The sequence below is a fragment of the Condylura cristata genome, unplaced genomic scaffold, assembly GCF_000260355.1.
Source record: "Condylura cristata isolate star-nosed mole 26May11 unplaced genomic scaffold, ConCri1.0 scaffold00014, whole genome shotgun sequence".
NCBI classification, from domain to species: domain Eukaryota; kingdom Metazoa; phylum Chordata; class Mammalia; order Eulipotyphla; family Talpidae; genus Condylura; species Condylura cristata.
This window is the reverse complement of record NW_004567115.1, coordinates 29,822,607-29,841,351: the sequence shown is the minus strand read 5'-3', so window position 1 is coordinate 29,841,351 and position 18,745 is coordinate 29,822,607. Positions and strand designations below refer to the sequence as shown.

At 35.1% G+C, this 18,745-nt stretch overlaps 1 protein-coding gene across 1 annotated transcript in view; it reads left to right on the top strand.

Moving 5' to 3' along the window:
• Window positions 1-15,891, top strand: part of RSRC1 (arginine/serine-rich coiled-coil 1) — a 298,814-nt gene extending 282,923 nt beyond the window's left edge. The window contains exons 8-10 of the mRNA XM_012724996.1: window positions 8,920-9,026; window positions 14,865-15,017; window positions 15,597-15,891. Of these exons, the coding sequence (XP_012580450.1) occupies window positions 8,920-9,026; window positions 14,865-15,017; window positions 15,597-15,689 (353 nt within the window). The 3' untranslated portion in view covers window positions 15,690-15,891. The remainder of the gene's footprint in view (window positions 1-8,919; window positions 9,027-14,864; window positions 15,018-15,596) is intronic.
• The last annotated feature ends 2,854 nt before the right edge of the window (window positions 15,892-18,745 follow it).

The window sequence follows — 18,745 nt, the reverse complement described above, 5'->3', positions numbered from 1 at the left end:
GCGACCAGAGCATGATGACTCGCAAACAAAGCCAAAGGCATTGCTTGGGTGAATAAGAGAGAGGAGGTTTTTTTTTCTTTTAATTTTCTTCACATCTAGAAGTACATACAACCAATGCTTTTGGAGGCTGTAAGAGTATCTCCTTTCACCTTTGCTGGGATGGAGGACTGCCTGGATATATCGCCTCTAGGTTCTATAGTTGCTTTTTGATTTTTTGTCTTTTCAATTTACTGTCATCCTCTAAATAAACTCATATATCTACTTTGCAAAATATTACACTTAGATAAATGGTCCTTTTGATATTTAGTACTCTATTTTCATCTCATTAGTGTTCAGGTTTCAACACATTTTTAGAAATACATTTTTAGAGATAAATTTTTAGATAATAACCCCAAGCAAAGAACTTAAGGATTATGATATTTCATATAATTTTTCTGTTTTTAATGGTTGTTGGACCCTGTCACCTGTTTGCAAGTCTGTCACTATTAATATTCCTCATTTCTCTAACTTGTTATTAAAACATTGTAACTTGAATACAATGATGCATTACATTTTTATCATACCATATTGTTTTAGCGTAATAATATCTTTATGAGACCTGAACTGCAGTATGAACTAGTGAGGTCTTATTTTTATTTTAACACCCACATTTTATAATCTATGTGATGTATGCATATATCCATATATATTTATTATAGATACACTTGACTATATTTATATGTTCACAGAGATTTATATAGAGGCTTTAAAAAAAACAAACAGGCATGGTCAGTCTTGGGTGTTCGTTATATATAGAGGTTATTGAGGATGCAAAGATATAAAAGATAGAAGAACCTAGTAATTGCCTTTAAGATCAGAGCACAAAGCATTAGTTTGGATTTTACAAGGCCAGCCAGCAACAAAAGAGCAGTAATTTATGAGCTCAGCGTAAAAGAATAGCATAATTGCATTAAAAATTAATGCTAATGAACACTAAAATGGGGAAGGTGGTTATGATGAAAGTTTGTATTCATCTTCTCTGGTTTGAATGATGGCTAGTGGCTTGATTAATGGCTTAATTTCTATCAATTAGCGGGGAAAAATCTCCTGCGAGACAAGGGTAAATTGAGCATTGAATTACATATCTTGCTTTTGTGTGCTAAGAAAAAAGAGCTGCGTATCTCTGATATTAGCCACAGTGACAAATGTGGTGTGCCCTGCGACGTCTGCATTAGCTCTCCTGACAGACGAGTTGTGTGTGGTTATGGGGTGTTTGGAGATGGCTGGCAGACAGCATTCACTGTGAGTTCCTTAGAAACATACAACTCTTCCATCTACAGAATTTTAATTAGAGTCAATAAGAATTCTAGAATTTAAATGGACAGCAAACAGCAACTTCAGAGTGTTTTCTGTCTTATTAATCTGCTGTATCTCAAGTTATATCTCTTTAAAATAAGAAAACTTCCAGCAGCTTTCACTTTCTTAGAATTATTATTTCTTATCTTTCTATGAAAGTGGATTTGGCTACCCTTGTTTGTTATATTTAAAACAAGCATAAGGCAATAATAGCATCTGTACTTGGACTTAATGGTAGCTTTGGTTCAGGAAAATTCACAGAATCTATTCTAGTTTTTGTAATATCACTTTCTATACACTAAGTGAAGAATAGTTCTAAAGTGGTCATTTTCTAATGAGATCTCAGGCTTAAATGAAAGAAGTCTAGGTTTTCTAAAAACTTTATTCACCACTAAAGGTTTTTAGAATGTGATATGTGTTATTCTTCAAAACCTTTTTCAAATGTGAGTGCTTCTGAATATACATCTGTAGCCTACCCCAAGATAATGCAGAAGACCAAGATAATATATGACATTTCTTCTGAAAATAAAGCTACGTTGTATTTCACTTAAATAAATAAGCATTAAAATGCAGATAAGAACAATGGCAAGAACACTTACTGCTTCTAGTAAATGGGTAAGGAGAAAAAACAATTTGCTGCTTGCCAGGTGTGGGTAAGAATTAATTTGACTAGAAAATAGTAACTGGATCACAATTCAGGAATTGAATCTCATTTCTAACACCAAATAACTAGCCTGTTACTTGACCGAGTTCCTCACCCTCCATTTCTCATCTGTACAGCAAGAATAATAGTAGTACTCTCATAGTTAGTCAAATGAGCAGCCTGTATGAATTACTTAGCACAGAGTGCTATAAATGTAAGCTTCCATTACTGCTGTGATGACTACTTCTACCAGAACAGCTCATCTGACTTTTTAACAACCACTTAAGTGAAAAATTAGCACTTACAACCTTTCTCACTGGCAGACACTCCAAATATTGATGATCAAAACAAAGTGTCTGTAGGCATAAGACAAGTAAACTAAAATACACTTGCATTATACCACACAACTCTCATTTCAGGAGGATTCTGTTACTAGACATCCATTCTGAAGTGACAGGACCGTCCATCTTTTGAGTCCTTGGTCGTGGGAGGTAGTATATCCCAGAGCCCTGCTTCCCCTCCATGGTCAGCGGGTCAGGTGGACTCCATGGTCCACCCCATTTAATTTTTTTAATTTTAAAAACTTAATGGTTTGATATCCCCCCCCATGAGTTTTGTTAAGTTTACTTTGATGCCCTTCAGGGGTTCCCACCCCCCAGCAAATGTTTATTGACTCCCTAAGTAATAGAGCATGCTATACAAGGTCCTAGAGGTGACACAAAAAGGTATGTCCCCTCTAGCTGTGGAAATGAAGCTTTCACACTTGAAGAGATTAATATCAGTGCAAGGCAATGTATGCTAAGAGCCAAGTGAATGATAGAAGCCCCTTTCCTCACAGCTGACACGACAAGGTGTCGCCAAAGGTGGATGTGAGGCATGCATGGGCTTAAATGACAGAGAGTTGGAGAATGTGAGGGTATTCTAGGTAAGAGTTACTAAATGAGGTATTAGTATGGGTTTTGTTGTTAATAAAGCTTAGTCATAGGCCCAGTTCACTTGTACTTATTGGAATGTCTATCAGAAATTCTTCACTGGTAGAGTCACATTAAGATGATTCCTGTTACTTAATTTGACGTGGAGAGCACTTTAATCGAAGATGACTCTGTCTTGCACCCCATCCAAGGGGGTTGTTATTAGAGATGTTCTGGAGCCTTACTGACAGCTATAACTTGGTACTATGCTGGTGCTTCTAGAAGACTGGTAGACAGGCTTTATTTCACCTAATTTTTCTTGTATTTCAAGTTATTTGTGAACGTAAGTTCTGGAAATTTAAAAATTGTGTCCAGAGATGTGGGACTTACAATGTTGGGCTTGGATGAAATTCTAGTATGTACTTTGCAAGTTTTATGAAAGAGACTTTTTAAAAGTGCACTGTTTTGAAAGGAAAAGCAGTGCCCTTACTTTGTTAAAGTTTGGGTTAATGGGAAATTGTTTTAATAATTTCCAAATTCCAAATAAGCTTTATGGGGTGTTTTATTTGTTTACAGATTTTATTGACTAATTGGCTTTCTTCTTCCCCCTTCCTTACCTCCCTCCCTTTCTTCCTCATCGAAGAACCAGTTGTTTGCTTTTTTTAATTTATTATTCTTATAACACACTTGGAAATGCCTTACATTTCAAGGCTTTGCTTTCAGTATCTATACTGTATTGTAAAAAAAGAATTTTAAGGATATTCCCATTCTTAGTTAAAATTTAAATCAATTTATACTGAAAATAAGATGCATTTGTAATAGTATTAGTATACAATTTTTATTTCTTGGAAGTGAAGAGTATAAGAAGTAATTCAATAATTATGAATCCAGTTGACCCAAATTCTTTGTATTATAAAATACATTTTAACTTTGGGGAAATTCATAAAATAGTAACCTCAAAAGGAGTTGAAGATGAGATTTTCGTGTCTGAGTTACCTTTCGTGAAATGCCTGGTGTCTTGTAGCCCATGATTACATCTTGGGCAATAGTGCCATCTTCTGTTCTCAGTGTAGCATTGCTTCAAATTTAAAAGGCTGATTTCTATTTGTGATCTACAAATACATGCACAGACTAAAATTTTGTCTTATTGAATAGATAACTTATATTGGGGCTTGTCTTTATTTGCTATCTTTAATTTGTGTACCATTTGATAATATCTTAAAAGGAAATAACATCCACAGTAACTAACAAAATATTTTAATTTTTATCACAAAAATAAGAGTGATTTTTGCATGCAGTGAGTAAGAATTGATTTTTTTAATCTGTAATGACAGCTTTCTGACTTCATTATTTTTTATTTCATTGTGAACTATGTATCCCTTCTGCATCTTTCAAACAACCTATGAAAATCACTTTATTTCCAGCCTGTTAAAACCATTTTATTTATCTGTCTAAAACACTAAATGCCGAAGATATGTTTTGTGTTTAATACGATAGTGTTAATTCTGATTTTTCCAGCAGCTTTGCTGTCACTTGTCTTCATTTTTACTTCATTGCTGATGAATACAAGATGCATCTATACTAGGCATTCATACCGGTAACTTGTAATTAACATATTTCCATCTTAAAATTCATACAGAATTTTTAAATAACTCACATAAGAACCTAAATTTAAAATAACTTACTATATACTGTTGCTGTGTTTATTCTGTTTCTCAGAGTGACAGGGTTATACTTAAGACATACATTTGTTGCCATCAATATTAGAATTTTTAGTATGAAGCAATTTACTTTTTTTACGCATATTGTTTTCACACAGCATTTCAACTATTTTTAAGGCTTAAGACATAAATCTCCCATGAATATTTCAGATTCAAAATCACTTTCTTTTTAAGTAGCATACTCTTTTAATTTAAATATCACCTATAAGATGGTCCCCAGACTGAAAGGTAAAACCTGTGTTGGTTTTATTTTCATTTTGTAAGTCGGCAGATTGACTCTTTCTTCCCTATGCCTAGTCGCTTTGTTAATCCTGAGGAGATCTTTAAAGAAACATAGAAATAGTGTTGTTTGTCTCTAATCATTCTCCTTCCTTCCTTTACAATTTCTCTAATGTTGTTTTGTTATGCACACTTTCCTTTTAGTTTGCTTTTATGACTACATTTTGATTTGTGTTAGGAGCTGTATTTAAAGCTATGAACACTGCAAGCTCTAGACATCAGGTACAGTTTGTGAACTCACCTCTGAAGTGTACTACTAATGATGTGCTTGGTAAATCCAAATGAAAGAGTATGTTAGGGAAAAAAATCCAAGGGTTCAAACAGTGGACACTATGACATAGCATTCTGAAATCAGAATAGGGTCTTCTGGCTGGGGATTAATGAATGTGAAATAATCCTAGTGAAACTAATTAATACACACAACCAACTGTGTCTTCATATTGACAGATGAAAGTTGGAGCATGTGAGTGGCATACATTATAATTTTTCTCTGCTTTATTAACACTGCTATACATGTAACTAATAAAAATATTATCCACTGATATATTAATAATAATAAATTAGCAGAGCAAAAAATATTCTCTTTCATATGCTCAGTTAGTACATTTTATGATTAAGATCCACAGGAGCTTTGATTTTAAAGCATGTGGAAGGCATTTGTCCTTCTCTGACATTCTGACTACTTGTTTTGTGTAGGAAACTTTATTCCTTCAAAGGGAGGAGTTTGGACTCCAGTGACTATTACTTCAACATTTCATGGTTGATTTCAGGAGAAAAGATTTGTAAAAGCTGTAAAGGACATATCTACATACATACTATCTTTCTCTTAAATAAACAGAAGCTTGCATAAGACTATAACATCATAATATATTATTGACCAAAAGTGGGGACAAAGATTTTTCATAAAATGTTGATTTTTATTGAGTTCATGAACCAAATTCTTCTTCATACTTTATAACATGTAACCTTTTCAGATTAAATATGCTGGGATATAAAAATTACTTTAATGTAAGTAACTACCTGATTGTCAAGCCAGTTGTTGCAAGTTTTTTTTTTTTAGAATATAAAACCAGCTATTGCCCATTAAGTATAAAACCCCATAATTTTTTTGTTGTCATCTCCAGAAATTATATATATATATATTTTAAATTGTATAATAGTTTACTTTTACATATTTTTGTGCATTTTTCCATCTCAGTTGCATTCCCCTTGGGTTCCCCATCACCAAATCACCCATGTGCCATCGCCATACTCCAGTGCATTTCCTTCCCCCTCACTGTTTTTGATCCCATTCCCCACTCCACCCCCACAAAATGTCTCTGGTATATAGATGTTCATCGTTATTATTTTCTCACCTGTTCTGTTATATTCCTGCTATGAGAGAAACCATCCGGTATTTTTCCTTTTCTTTCTGGCTTATTTCACTAAGTATGCTCTTTTCCAGCTCCATCCATGTTACTGTAAAAGACATGTGTTTCTTTTTTTGGTAAAACCCCAACATTTTTTTAGCTATGTATATATTTAGATCAGTATATAGTGACTCCTAGCCCAACTGTATGTTTATATATCAGCACTGAGTAAAGTTTAAGCAGCAAGGGTGTAAACCATAATGTTGGATTTTTCCTTCCCACCTGTTATGTGAAAGAAAATATAAAAATATGAAACAATACATGAACATGATGATTTATGAAAGCACTAGTTGTAAAAGCAAAAGGATGGAAACAAGTAACCACTAGTAGAGTATTGGTGGGGAATACTATCCTGAAACTCTAAGTAATTCCTATACAATTATGAAATAGAATGAAGTAGAATAGTGTAGAAGTGTTCTACTGCTATGGAGTGATAGCAAATATACTGTTAAGTGAAGGAAGTAAGATAGTAATGTATATTATGCCAGAAATAAATATTAAAAACAAAGACCTAATAAAAATGGTTACCTGTACTTTGGGAGAGAACTAGAGGCATGGGATGAAAGAGGTCCAGAAAGAAATTTTGAACTGCTGTAATTCAGCAGATTAGCAGTAATATTTGTTTGATTATTTTGAAAACAGTACATAGTCAACTCACATATTAGGAAAAATTAGTGCCTTTGATCATATTGGTAAGGCCCAAGATTTAGAATAAAGGAAGAGTTATACAAATAGTAAATCAAATCCTATAATTTTTCATTTGGTTGCTAATGTCAGTATAAACTTGTATTTCATCTTCCAAAAATAATCTTCCCTAATCCATCCACTGAAAAGTCTAAGTAATGACAATCCACTAACAGTGAGCACCCTAGTACCCTGGTTATTGGCAGTAAATGTCTGAGCAATTTGGACTAATTTCAGGCCTGGGACAGGAGCTGTACAAGATGAGCCTGCAACATCTCATAACACCCTACTGGTAGGGATCATAAAGGAGGCAGGAACCAACTTGCAGAGATTCCCACTCTCCAAAGGGGAAAGAATTTGAGCATAAAATTGACTACCATGGGCCCTCCCTGGTGGCGCAGCGGGTTAAGGCACTGCACTAGGAAACTAAAGCCACTTCCACAAGAGTTCGATCCCCGCCTGCCCCGGAGGCGACCACATGGTGAGGCAGACCTCTCCTGACCCGCCCGCTGCTCCCCTCAGCAGTGTACCTCGTAGATCTGCCTGTTCTGCTCCCCGCTCTGTCTCTGGTGAATCCTCTCACCCTCCGCATCTCTGGCCTGTACCTCAGTTCTGTACGAATGAATAAATAAATCTTTAAAAAAAAAATTGACTACCATGAACACATTAAATATAGAAATATGTATTAACTCATAATGATCAACTGTGGACCAGAATTGACATAGGGGAAAAATAGGCATGTTTATTTTGCCTTTCCAATATAGCCTCTATTTCATAGTCACCAAATATTAGAGAAGGGAAGTTCTTCATTGTAGAGGATTCAAAGCTACTAAATGCAAAAGATAATAGAACAGAAAATCACCATTTTGCAATCTCTGTTGAAATAATGCCCTAAATATTAAATATTAATGTCTGTTAAGCCATTCAATGAAAGGTTGATTAAAAACTTTTATCAGAAGGGTCATGCTGTCATTCTCTGTGCTCCACTGGTCAATCTTAACATGACTTTATGTGGGCACAGCACACCCTAATGGATATAGTGGGGATGACATACACCATCTATGATGTGTTATTGACCCAAAGAAATTGAAGCTGAATCTATCAAGCCTCTAGACCTAACCTATCGGTTCACACAAAATATGAGGGATAGAGGAACATGTTAAATGACACCCAGAAGGTAAAATCATACAAATCTAGAATGTAAAAGAACTTAAGGGATAAATGACTAATTTTCTTTAATAAATAGCAATGAAAGGGAATGTCAGTGTACTTTGTCATTCATTAAAAGAGAGTTAAGATACTTATCAACCAAGTGTAACATGTAGACCTTGTTTGGATCTTTTTTTTAGACAAATGAATATAAAAAGACATTGTTTGATAATCAGTGAAAATCAAGCATGGACTATGTAAGATAACAATAAGGAATTACTGATAGTATATTTATATGTGAACGTGCTATTAGAATTACATTGTGGTGTTTTTTCTTAAGCTCTTAGATGTCTGCTAAAATATTTAGGGGTAACAAGTGGGATTTACTTTTAAATATTTAATGTCAACTCAAAAAATTGAAGTGGAGATGGCTAGATTAAATAAGAATAGCCGAAAGTTAGTAATTATAGGAGCTGAATGATGGATACATATGGATTTATTGTACTCTTATTCCTTTTATATGTATTTCCATAATAAAAATTTTCTTCACTGTTAAAGCCCTCACTCCCACCAGATTAACCCAGATTAGCTTGGATCATTAAACAGAGCCTTCTTAGTAATATTTTAAATTTAGTTTAAAATTTTCTTGTTATAACTTAACTGTAAATTCCTTTTATCCAGTGAAATTTCATAAATTATAAAATTACTTCATCAAAAGAAAGTTTCTGAGACAGTGTTGTTAACAAGCTCATCTGCCAACTATACTAACTTTATACTCTCCTTTCTAGACCAAACCACCCTGGTAGAACAAGTAAAAAGAGTAAAAGAAATTGAAGCCATTGAAAGTGATTCTTTTGTTCAGCAGACATTCAGATCAAGTAAAGAAGTCAAAAAGGTAAGTTTTCACCTAGGCATTCTGAGTAAGCCTTTACAGTCCAGCTGTAGGGCTGCTTTATTAACAGATTTCACTTAAATGTGTTTCTTCTAATAGATAAAGTAGAATGAAAGAGTCAGCATGTTATTAAAAGCAAAAATGTATCCATGAGAATCAGCTTAAATTTAATTTGTAAAACATACACAGCAATGCCATTTTTATTTTTAAATTCCCTGTGAAAATAAAGTAAAAATGTCAATGCAGCAATTCTGTAACAGGAATATCCATATCATGAAAATACACAATTTTCTTTTCAAATGTATACATCTACTTTTTGAGTTGATACTACTAGAAAAAAAGTTAGAAAAGGGATTTTAAAATGTTTTTTTTTTAATTGGGATTGCTTTTGGCTTGGTTTTTTTTTTGTTTGTTTGTTTTTTAGTTTTTACATCATTTTCCGCATTTTTTCCATCTCAGTTTTAATCCCCTTGGGATTCCCGTCACCAAGTCACCCATGTGCCATCACCATAGTCCAGTGTATTTCCCTCCCCTCACTGTTTTTGATCCCATTCACCACTCCACCCCCATAAAATGTCTCTGGTATATAACTGTTCATTATTCTCTCATCTAGTTCGTTATATTCCTGCTATGAGTGAAGCCTCCTAGTATTTTTCCTTTTCTTTCTGACTTATTTCACTAAGAATTATCTTTTCCAGCTCCATCCATGTTGCTGCAAAAGGTATTTGTTTATTTATTGATTGATTTTTGGTTGCTGAGTAATATTCCATTGTGTATATGTACCACATCTTTTTAATCCAGTCTTCCACTTTTAGGCATTTGGGCTGTTTCCATGTCTTTTAAATTGTAAATAAAGCAGCAATAAACATGGGAATGCAGATATCTTTTTGAATCAGTGTTTTTGTGTCTTTTGGGTAGATACCTAGGAGTGGGATTGCTGGGTCATATGGAAGATCCATGATTAGCAGTTTGAGGAACCTCCAAACAGTTTTCCATAGTGGTTGTACTAGTTTGCATTCCTGCCAGCAGTGCAGGAGAGCTCCTTTTTCTCCACATCCTCACAAATATTTGTTGTTGCTAGTTGTTTTAAGATGTGCCATTCTCATTGGGCTGAGGTGGTATCTCATTGTGGCTTTAATTTGCATCTCCCTTATTACAAGTGATGTTAAACATTTTTTCATATGCTTGTTGTTGGCCACCTGTTTTTCCTCTTTGGAGAAGTGTCTTTTTAGCTCTCTGCCCATTTTTTGATGGGGATGTTTATTTTTGTTGAGTTTCATCAGTTCTTTGTATATCTTTGTGATCAACCCTTTATTGCTAGTTTTGTGTGAGAAAATTTTTTTCCAATCAGTGCCATGTCTGTTTGTCTTTTATAATGTCTCTTTTGCTGTACAGAAGCTCTTTAACTTGATGTAGTCCCATCTATTTATCCTTGACTTCCTTCACTGTTGTTGTATTGGGTGTTCTATCTTCAAAGATGTCGCTGAAGTGTATGTTGTGTAGTGTTTGGCCCATCTTTGCTTCCAGGTATTTTATGGTTTCTATTCTTATGTCTAGGTCTTTAATCCACTTTGAGTTGATTTTTGAGTATGGTGTGAGGTAGTAATCTAGTTTCAAAAAATAATTTTTTAAAAATATGCTCACAGAGTAGTGTATATCTATACTCAGCCCAAATGGATATCATTTATTCAATTCTAGGTAAGGGATCTTTGCTTGACATTTTATTTCTGTTGAATATTTGATGTATTTTTTTCAGTCATTATCAAGGCTGCTTTTATGAATATATATTCTTTTAGTAGAAAAAGACATTCTTCTATGAAATACCTGTATTACTTAATATCATACATATAATAAAGACATGGTATAATTATTACTTACTTGAAAATAATCTGTCTATTAGTATACTAAATGACTATATCTTACCCCCTCCCCCCCAAAAACTAGTTACTTAAATAGTGTAAGTTTGGAGGCAGTAACAGATATTTGCAAATGGAAAGAGCATGGACTTTGGACTCACAGAGATCTGAATTTGACTCCCACATCACCTACTGTGGTTTATGATCTTGATGTCTCAAACTCTTTGGACCTCAGCTTCTCAGTTCATAATAGAGTGCTGCTAATACCTACGTTTTAGAGTTGTTGAGGATTAAATAAAATGATCTATCATGGGCCCTTCCTGGTGGCACAGCGGGTTAAAGCACTACACTAAGAAACTTAAGTGACTAACGCATGAGTTCGATCCCCACCTGCCCCGGAGGAGATCCACATGGCTCGGCAGACCTCTCCTGGCCCTCCTGCTGCTCCCCTCAGCAGTGTACTTTGTCGATCTGCCTGCTCTGCTCTCCACTCTGTCCCTGGTGAATTCTCTCACCCTCCGCATCTCTAGCCTGTACCCCAGTTCTGTCTGAATAAATAAATCTTTAAAAAAAATGTCTATCATACCTAAATATGGATCGTTATCTAATAAGTACTTGTTTTTAAAGAACAAACTCTAACATCTACATTATTTGATATCTAAGTTCAAGCATAGTATTTGAAAACTTCTACTCTCAGTATTCCACCTGTGCCAAGTATCAACACCTTACTCCATTCACATTTCTCTATTTTTCCCATGTCTTCTTGTTCACCAATCAGGTAGATTTTTTGCTAAGAAACACATAAATTCTTTGAACATCTGGTTTTGCCTTAAGTCTTTTGAAATTCATAAGTGGATAATATCTATATATCTGAATTCCAATTTAAAAATGTTTTGCCTCATTGCAGTTCCTAGAAGTTCTATTTTAAAGATTTATTTTATTTATTTATGCATACAAGAACTGGGGTGTAAGCCAGAGGTACAGGAGGGGGGTGAGAGGAGTCACCAGAGACAGAGTGGGGAGCAGAACAGACATATCTACTGAAATTCACTGCTGAGGGGAGCAGTGGGTAGGACAGGAGAGGTCTGCTGCGCCATGTGGGCCACCTCCCTGGCAGAGGATCAGTAGCTGCGGGTAGCTTCATAACTCCCTTGTGCCACAGGGAAGCCTTTTCCTAGAAGTTCTTAAAGATTATTTCCCTATAGGTTGTTACTCTTAAGATAACTAGCTAAATCCAAAAGAAAACTTTTTCTAAAATCTATAGCAAAACCAGCTATCATTAAATGGCTCCCCATAGGACCAATATAAAGAAATCTCATCTGTATTTCTAATCAAAGGCACCACTGTATTAACTATTTTAATTATTTGTTTCTTTTGCTCTAATTTTTCATTAATTGGAATTTCTCACACTTTCAATATAGTGTGAGTATATCACTCCAACTCAGATGCCAGCACTAGGGACTAACAGGACTAAGATGGAATCTTCGTTAATCTGTGTGAAAAAAAATCCATCTACTGTTGCAGTTATCTTTTGAAAGAAACTTCTCTTGACCTGTTTTTACTCGTTATGCACTATAGTAATAGAATCGATTCTGGAAAGCCTAGAGCTGGCTAGGTCTCTGTTGAATAAGCATGGCAGAGATGCAGAAGCAGCCTAGAAATAATATTTATTACTCTAATACCATGAGTGAAACCACTGAGAAATGTGTTTAATTAGTATATTTTATCAACATTTTTCTTTCCTCTAAAGCCAAAGCCAAGTTGTAGTAAACCTTGGGTTTAGTGTTTGGGCAGCAGTGATCAAAAGCTTTAAGATGTAGAGTCAGACAGACCTGGAACTACATTCTCATTTGGTCATTAATTGGCCATCTGTCCTTAAACTACCTCACCTCATTAAACCCTGGCTGTCTTTTCTTAAAATGGGGATATACTGTGGCAGAGATTTTTATAGGGATGAACAAGATACTTTATATAAAACAGTCAGCCAAGTGCCACATATGTAATAAATACTCAAGAAATGAAAGCTGTTGCTCTTCCTCCTTCCTTTTTTCCTTCTCCACCTCTTCTCTGACCAAGTACTCAGGGCCTCAAGAGGAATCATTCATACAAGTATTCTCTCTTTGGTAGGCCAGGATTGTTTCATGCTTCTCTGCACATGAGAGGAGAGTTTGATGACCTAGTTTATTACTGAGGAAAGAGATAAAAAGTACCTTATAGCTATACACATGGCTTTCCTGGATTCATGTATAGATAGGCTTCAGAGCCTATGTGTTTCCTGCTTATCTAATGCCTCTCATAATTGTAAACTCAGTACACATTCTCTGTGGAAGTATAAAAGAAACATGCACTGTAGGTAGGAAGTAAGGCCAACAGAGGAGCATGCTATAAACACATAAATAAATAAAGCCACCAAATGCCCTTTACTGAGTATGCAGTATTCTAAAAGTTTCAATCATCAAGCACTACTTTTACTGCACTTCAAAATGATCAGAAGAGGAGCTGCTTTTTTTTTTAAAAAAAAAAAAAAGCATATATTCACACTCAACTGTAATATAAAAAGGAGGAACAATTTATTAGGTTAGAAAGTGGTATCCCTTTCCAGTCTCTAAATGACTGTGTATGCAGTATAAGGTAGGGACTTGGGATGCCCAGGAAGCTGAATTATTTATCAGGAGATTACTTAGCAAAGGGAGGTAAATTATCTGGAGGACCATTTTACTCAGATCATGGGAGATGTGATAGTGCTACCCCCCAGAGACATGACGAAGGATAACTCTCTGTAGGATTCAATAAGTCATGGCCCAAGTTTCAGCATTTTGCTCTTCTGTACACATTGACGTAAAGTTTGTATCTTGGCAAGAGGCTTTTTGTTGATATTCTTTCTGTAGCTGTGTTAATTCCACTAATTAAGCAAGGGAGCTGTTACCAGGAAAGTGGCTATTACCAGTGACATGATAGACATTGTGTCTCCTGCCACACATATTGATTTAACTGGTTTAACTCTCTGCAATCATATTTCTCTTTTGTGTAAGTAGATAGAAAATCTGGTAGTTCCTGCTGTATCATCGACCTCAGGGAACCAAATTGCAGTTTTCTTCTCTAAATAATCTCACCACCAATAATTCAATCCTGAAATTGCTGGATCTGCCAGATACCTGTGTTCAAAAGGATAACATTGGATAGTGTGGTCGTTTGCTTTTTTTTTTTTTTTTTTTTTTTTTTTTTTTTTTTTTTTTTTTTTTTTTTTTTTTTTTTTTTTTTTTGAACTTGAAAGTGTATTTTAAAACAAATGTTTTCAAATTGAACCACCAGGTGGCAGCCCGACTCAAAACCAAAATATTAGACTGTGACTGATGAGATTTTAAGTCGTTTTCTGACAGTTTCTCTCACTTAAGGAAAGAAATGATCGATGGTTCGCATACATTTTAAAATTACTCATTATTAAGTAATGATCCCAACATTTGGATTGTACATATGCAGGTGGCTGAGAGAACATTCTGTTATAAAAATAAAGCAGTCACTCTGTTTTTACCTACATAGTCCATTACATTACAGTTTTCTTTGCGAAGTGCTTATAAGGTTTGCCGAGGTTAGTATCAAAGTCATTAACATTAATTTAAATGGGAAAAAGTCTAGTATTCTCAGATCGAAAAATATAACCTACCAAATAATGCCAAATAGGAATGTCCTACTTAAAGGTAATATATGGAAATAAATATTTTTTCAGTGGTATATATTCATAAGTACTGTTTTTGTTATAAAAAAATATGTTGAGCGTAAGAAATGAAAGCATTTCACAATGCTTCTTGTAGTTGCTTGCTTGTTTTAGTCATAATTGTTTCTTATTCAGTACCCTGAGGCTTTTTTGAAATTAGTATCATCTCAAAGGAGACTACTTGACCAATTGCTACTCAAAATCTTAAATGTTATTAAAGCAAACCCTAATTGCGTACTGTGATCCTACTGAGTGTGTTATATATTTCAGGCAACAGAACCTGATGAAGGGAAGCACGTGGCTGTGGTGTCAGGGCCAGCGTCAGTAGTCAGTGATCCACCCAGCAATGAAAAAGAAATTGACCCAGACATCATCCCTACTGCTATCAAATACCAAGATGACAATTCTCTGGCCCATCCAAACGTAAGGACCTTAAACCTTTAGAATGACAATTGGAGTGTAATTGATTGAAATTCATTCATATTGTTGCCCATTAGTACCAGTGACAAGAAAAGCAGTAGAAGAAATAAATTTGTGAGCTCCTATTTGCTAAAAGTAGGCAGCTGGCCTCCAGCCCTTGGAATTGTGTTTGAATCTGACATGGTGCAATCCGTGTTGCCTGGAAAATGAAACTTTATATTATGAGATTTCATTTTCCAGGTTAAGTAATTAGGGAAGCAGTTTATGTTCTGGAAGTTTTGTTTCTTTAGTTAACAAAAATAAGCCAAGGGAAAAGTTGTAGTTTTTTAAAATCTCACACTAAAATATCTAATTCTGACTCCACTCTAGTTTGGTCATTGACAGTGTCACTAACATCACATTTTGCTGTCTACCATAACAAGCATTATTCTACTGTGTCACTCATAAAAATTGTAAGAAATGAACTTCACAAATACAGTGTATAAAATTATGAACTAGTGATATTGATGTGCTGAAAATTAGATAAAGATGACTTGTATTATGTAATGTAATTGGCTGACAGTAACACTTTTTTTATTTCAGCTATTTATTGATAAAGCTGATGCTGAAGAAAAGTGGTTCAAGAGGTTAATTGCTCTCCGACAAGAAAGGCTGATGGGCAGTCCTGTGGCCTAAACAATATACCTGTAGCTGAACTAACAGCAACATTGGAGATTTAATTTTTTAATTCCCCCATTATTAACTTTTCACTATTAAAAAGAATTTAGCTGATTAAATAAAAAGCTAATCTCATTTCATTCTTCACTCATGTAGACTTGAATAATTGTTGATTTGAACTTAAACACTGTGAATATTAAAACTAGTGTGTAAAATGTAAGAATACATAAAAATTGTTGTTAATAAAGTTTGTCCTAAAAATATCAGTGTTAAAATAAATGGTACACTGTAGTGTTTCTAAGTACAATTTGAAAAATATCAAGTTATTGAAGACATGATTGGGTTAATCATACATGAGTCAAACTTTATATTATGAGATTTCATTTTCCAGGTATTATAAAATCATTTTTGAATCTTTTATCACACCTTACTGTAAACTTTCAATAGTAAATTCACTCTGAACAACCTAAGAGAACAAGCCTGTTAGTCTTAAAAGAATAGCACCTTTACTGAAAAAATTCCTCAAAACTATAAAACTTACTTAGAGATCAGCTTTTACTGGGTGCTTCTTTGAAACATGTTAGCAGATATCAGCACATTCTTTTAGAAGTCATGTGTCCATGTGAGACCTAACCAATTGGCCAAATACCCATGATAGGAAAATCATTTCTGAGAAAACTGGTAAGAGCTTCCCTTCAGTATCACTTAACTAAATGCTCTTCCCTAGAGAGGCCAGCTCCTGTGACTTTGATAAGGCTGTCATTGTAACATACCTTTCTCTGGGAGCTGATTGGAAGTCAGCTATGCATTCCATATTGAACATGCCAGAGATAGGGGCCTTCAGGCCTGCCTTCACCAAACTAGTTTTCAACAGCAGATGTGAACTTTTCCCTTTTGTAAAGTTTGTCCTACTCTTTGCTCTTAGTCTTTAAGCATGAACATTTCTTAGGATTACAAATAAACAGAACACTTTCATGCCATCTTTTTTTATTTCTGAAACAACTAAAATTCTAACTTGTTAAAAATGAAAAATACAGAGCTTATGTTCAGTTGACTTCAGAGGGGGATTGCAATTTCTGAAGTATGTACATTCCATTATTTACATAATTTGTACAATAAAAGCTATCACCCTCTTGGAAAGTATATTTTAGCAACTAAGCAAGAACCTGGTTTGTCTTATAGGCCACTAGTCTTCAGAGAACTTGGACTGTTTCTTTTTTCTCAGCATGTCTGAAGTTCCTGGTCTATGACATGTTCTTAACACCAGTGTTTCTCTGTGGCAAGTAGCCCAAATACAGCAGCTTGAGCTGCAATAGATTTGTATTTTAAAACTATTTCTTTCCTGTAGAGTAGGAATAATGTTAGTCTTTAATCCCTGCAGGAATTCAATGACTTTCCCTCCTCCGTAATTTCCAAATGATTCTTTGTAATGTATCATTAACTTCATTTACCTGCATTGCTATTGAAGACAGCAGTATTACCACACAAGCCAAATCAACTTTAACGAGAGAGACTTCACAGAACACTATCAAACATATCACAAAACTCAAGTGAGGTGATGCACCCTGCCTCACTACTATAATGAGTCCATAAAACAGAACAGTCCCTTTGACTTCACTAAGTTAATGATAACAATATGAGCTTAACATGAGACCTCAAAGTGTTTTCTGAAACACTGATTTCTTAACAAAATGAAGAGTAAAAATAATACAAGTTGAGTTTCATTTCAGAATTGAGTACATTCTCAGTGAAAATAGAACATTTTTTTCCGGCACTCCCATGTAAAAGGAGGCAAATACCTGAAGATGAGAACAGAATACTGCATCACTACCTACTTCTCAGTATCCTCACGGGAGAGATGGGGGAACTAAGTAGACCTACCTACTTTAATTTTTCAGTAAAATAAAAGAGAAAAATATTATTTATACCAACGTAATATTTGCACAAATTGCCATCTTAAGCTGCGCCCAACCTACTGTGTGCTCCATGTGTGTGCTTGATCTGCTGTGACCAAAACCTATCTCCTCCCTGCCAAGACCATTGTAAACCCTACTAGCCACTTACTTGAGGATTCCCAAATCTTCAGTCAAATTAACTCACTTTATTCCTTAACATTTTTGCATACTTGCTTTGCGCTGTTTTTCAGTAAAGGCAGTTTGGGTACACACTGGTGAATCTAGTGGGGGAGTCTGACCTCAGTAAGCTTAATTATGAAGCCCAGACATGTTTATGAAATAAGAGATAAAGTAGTCCTTTGTGGTACTACTTGGAGGACTTCATTAAAAAGAAGAGAAGTGATTCCCAGTCAGGGCGTCTTTAAGGGAAACTTCACGGAAGAAATCACAATTGAATTAAGATTTGAAGAATAAAAATGCTCCTGAAGCTACAGAATCTTCCAGTTACCCACTCCTTCTTCCTCGGGGCTGATCTAGAAGGCCAGAAACTATTGCCCTTTCAATCTTCTCAAAAATTCAGGCAAATATGATTCCTGGTTACCCTCTGCTTTTCTCTACCCATTTCTTCCTTTTGTTGGAAAATCGGCTAAATAAAGCCTTCCTTGGACCACCTGCATCAATAGTCTTGTGTTAACCACCGCTTGTCAGCCTGGAAGACCTGAGTGAAGATGAGCATTGGTAGTAGAGAGAGCTTCAGTCTCTTGAAGAAAGAACCGCATCTACCATTGGAGCCTCTCATGGCTGTGTGGAGCACGGTATGCCCCAATTATGGTGTGTTCACGGGTACACTTTGTTTTTCCACTTTGTGCCTTATAAAAGTACTATTTGAGAACTAACTTGTTTGTGTGTAGATCCCATCCTAAGTTTGCCTTTAGTTTGGGCATCCAGTGAAAATCTTTTGCTCAGCAAATAAAGTTGTAATACAATGAAGTGAAACAAGGTAGGATTCATTTTTGGTCAAGAAGGTATGGATGAATTGACACAGAATTCTTGTGCCCATGTTTTCTCTTTCCTTCCCTGCTTTCCCTATCCCACGACACTTTGCAAAATTTACAGGAGAGATTTAAAACCAACTCTTGCCATTGCTCATTGATACAATGCTTGAATTATTTAGAAGAT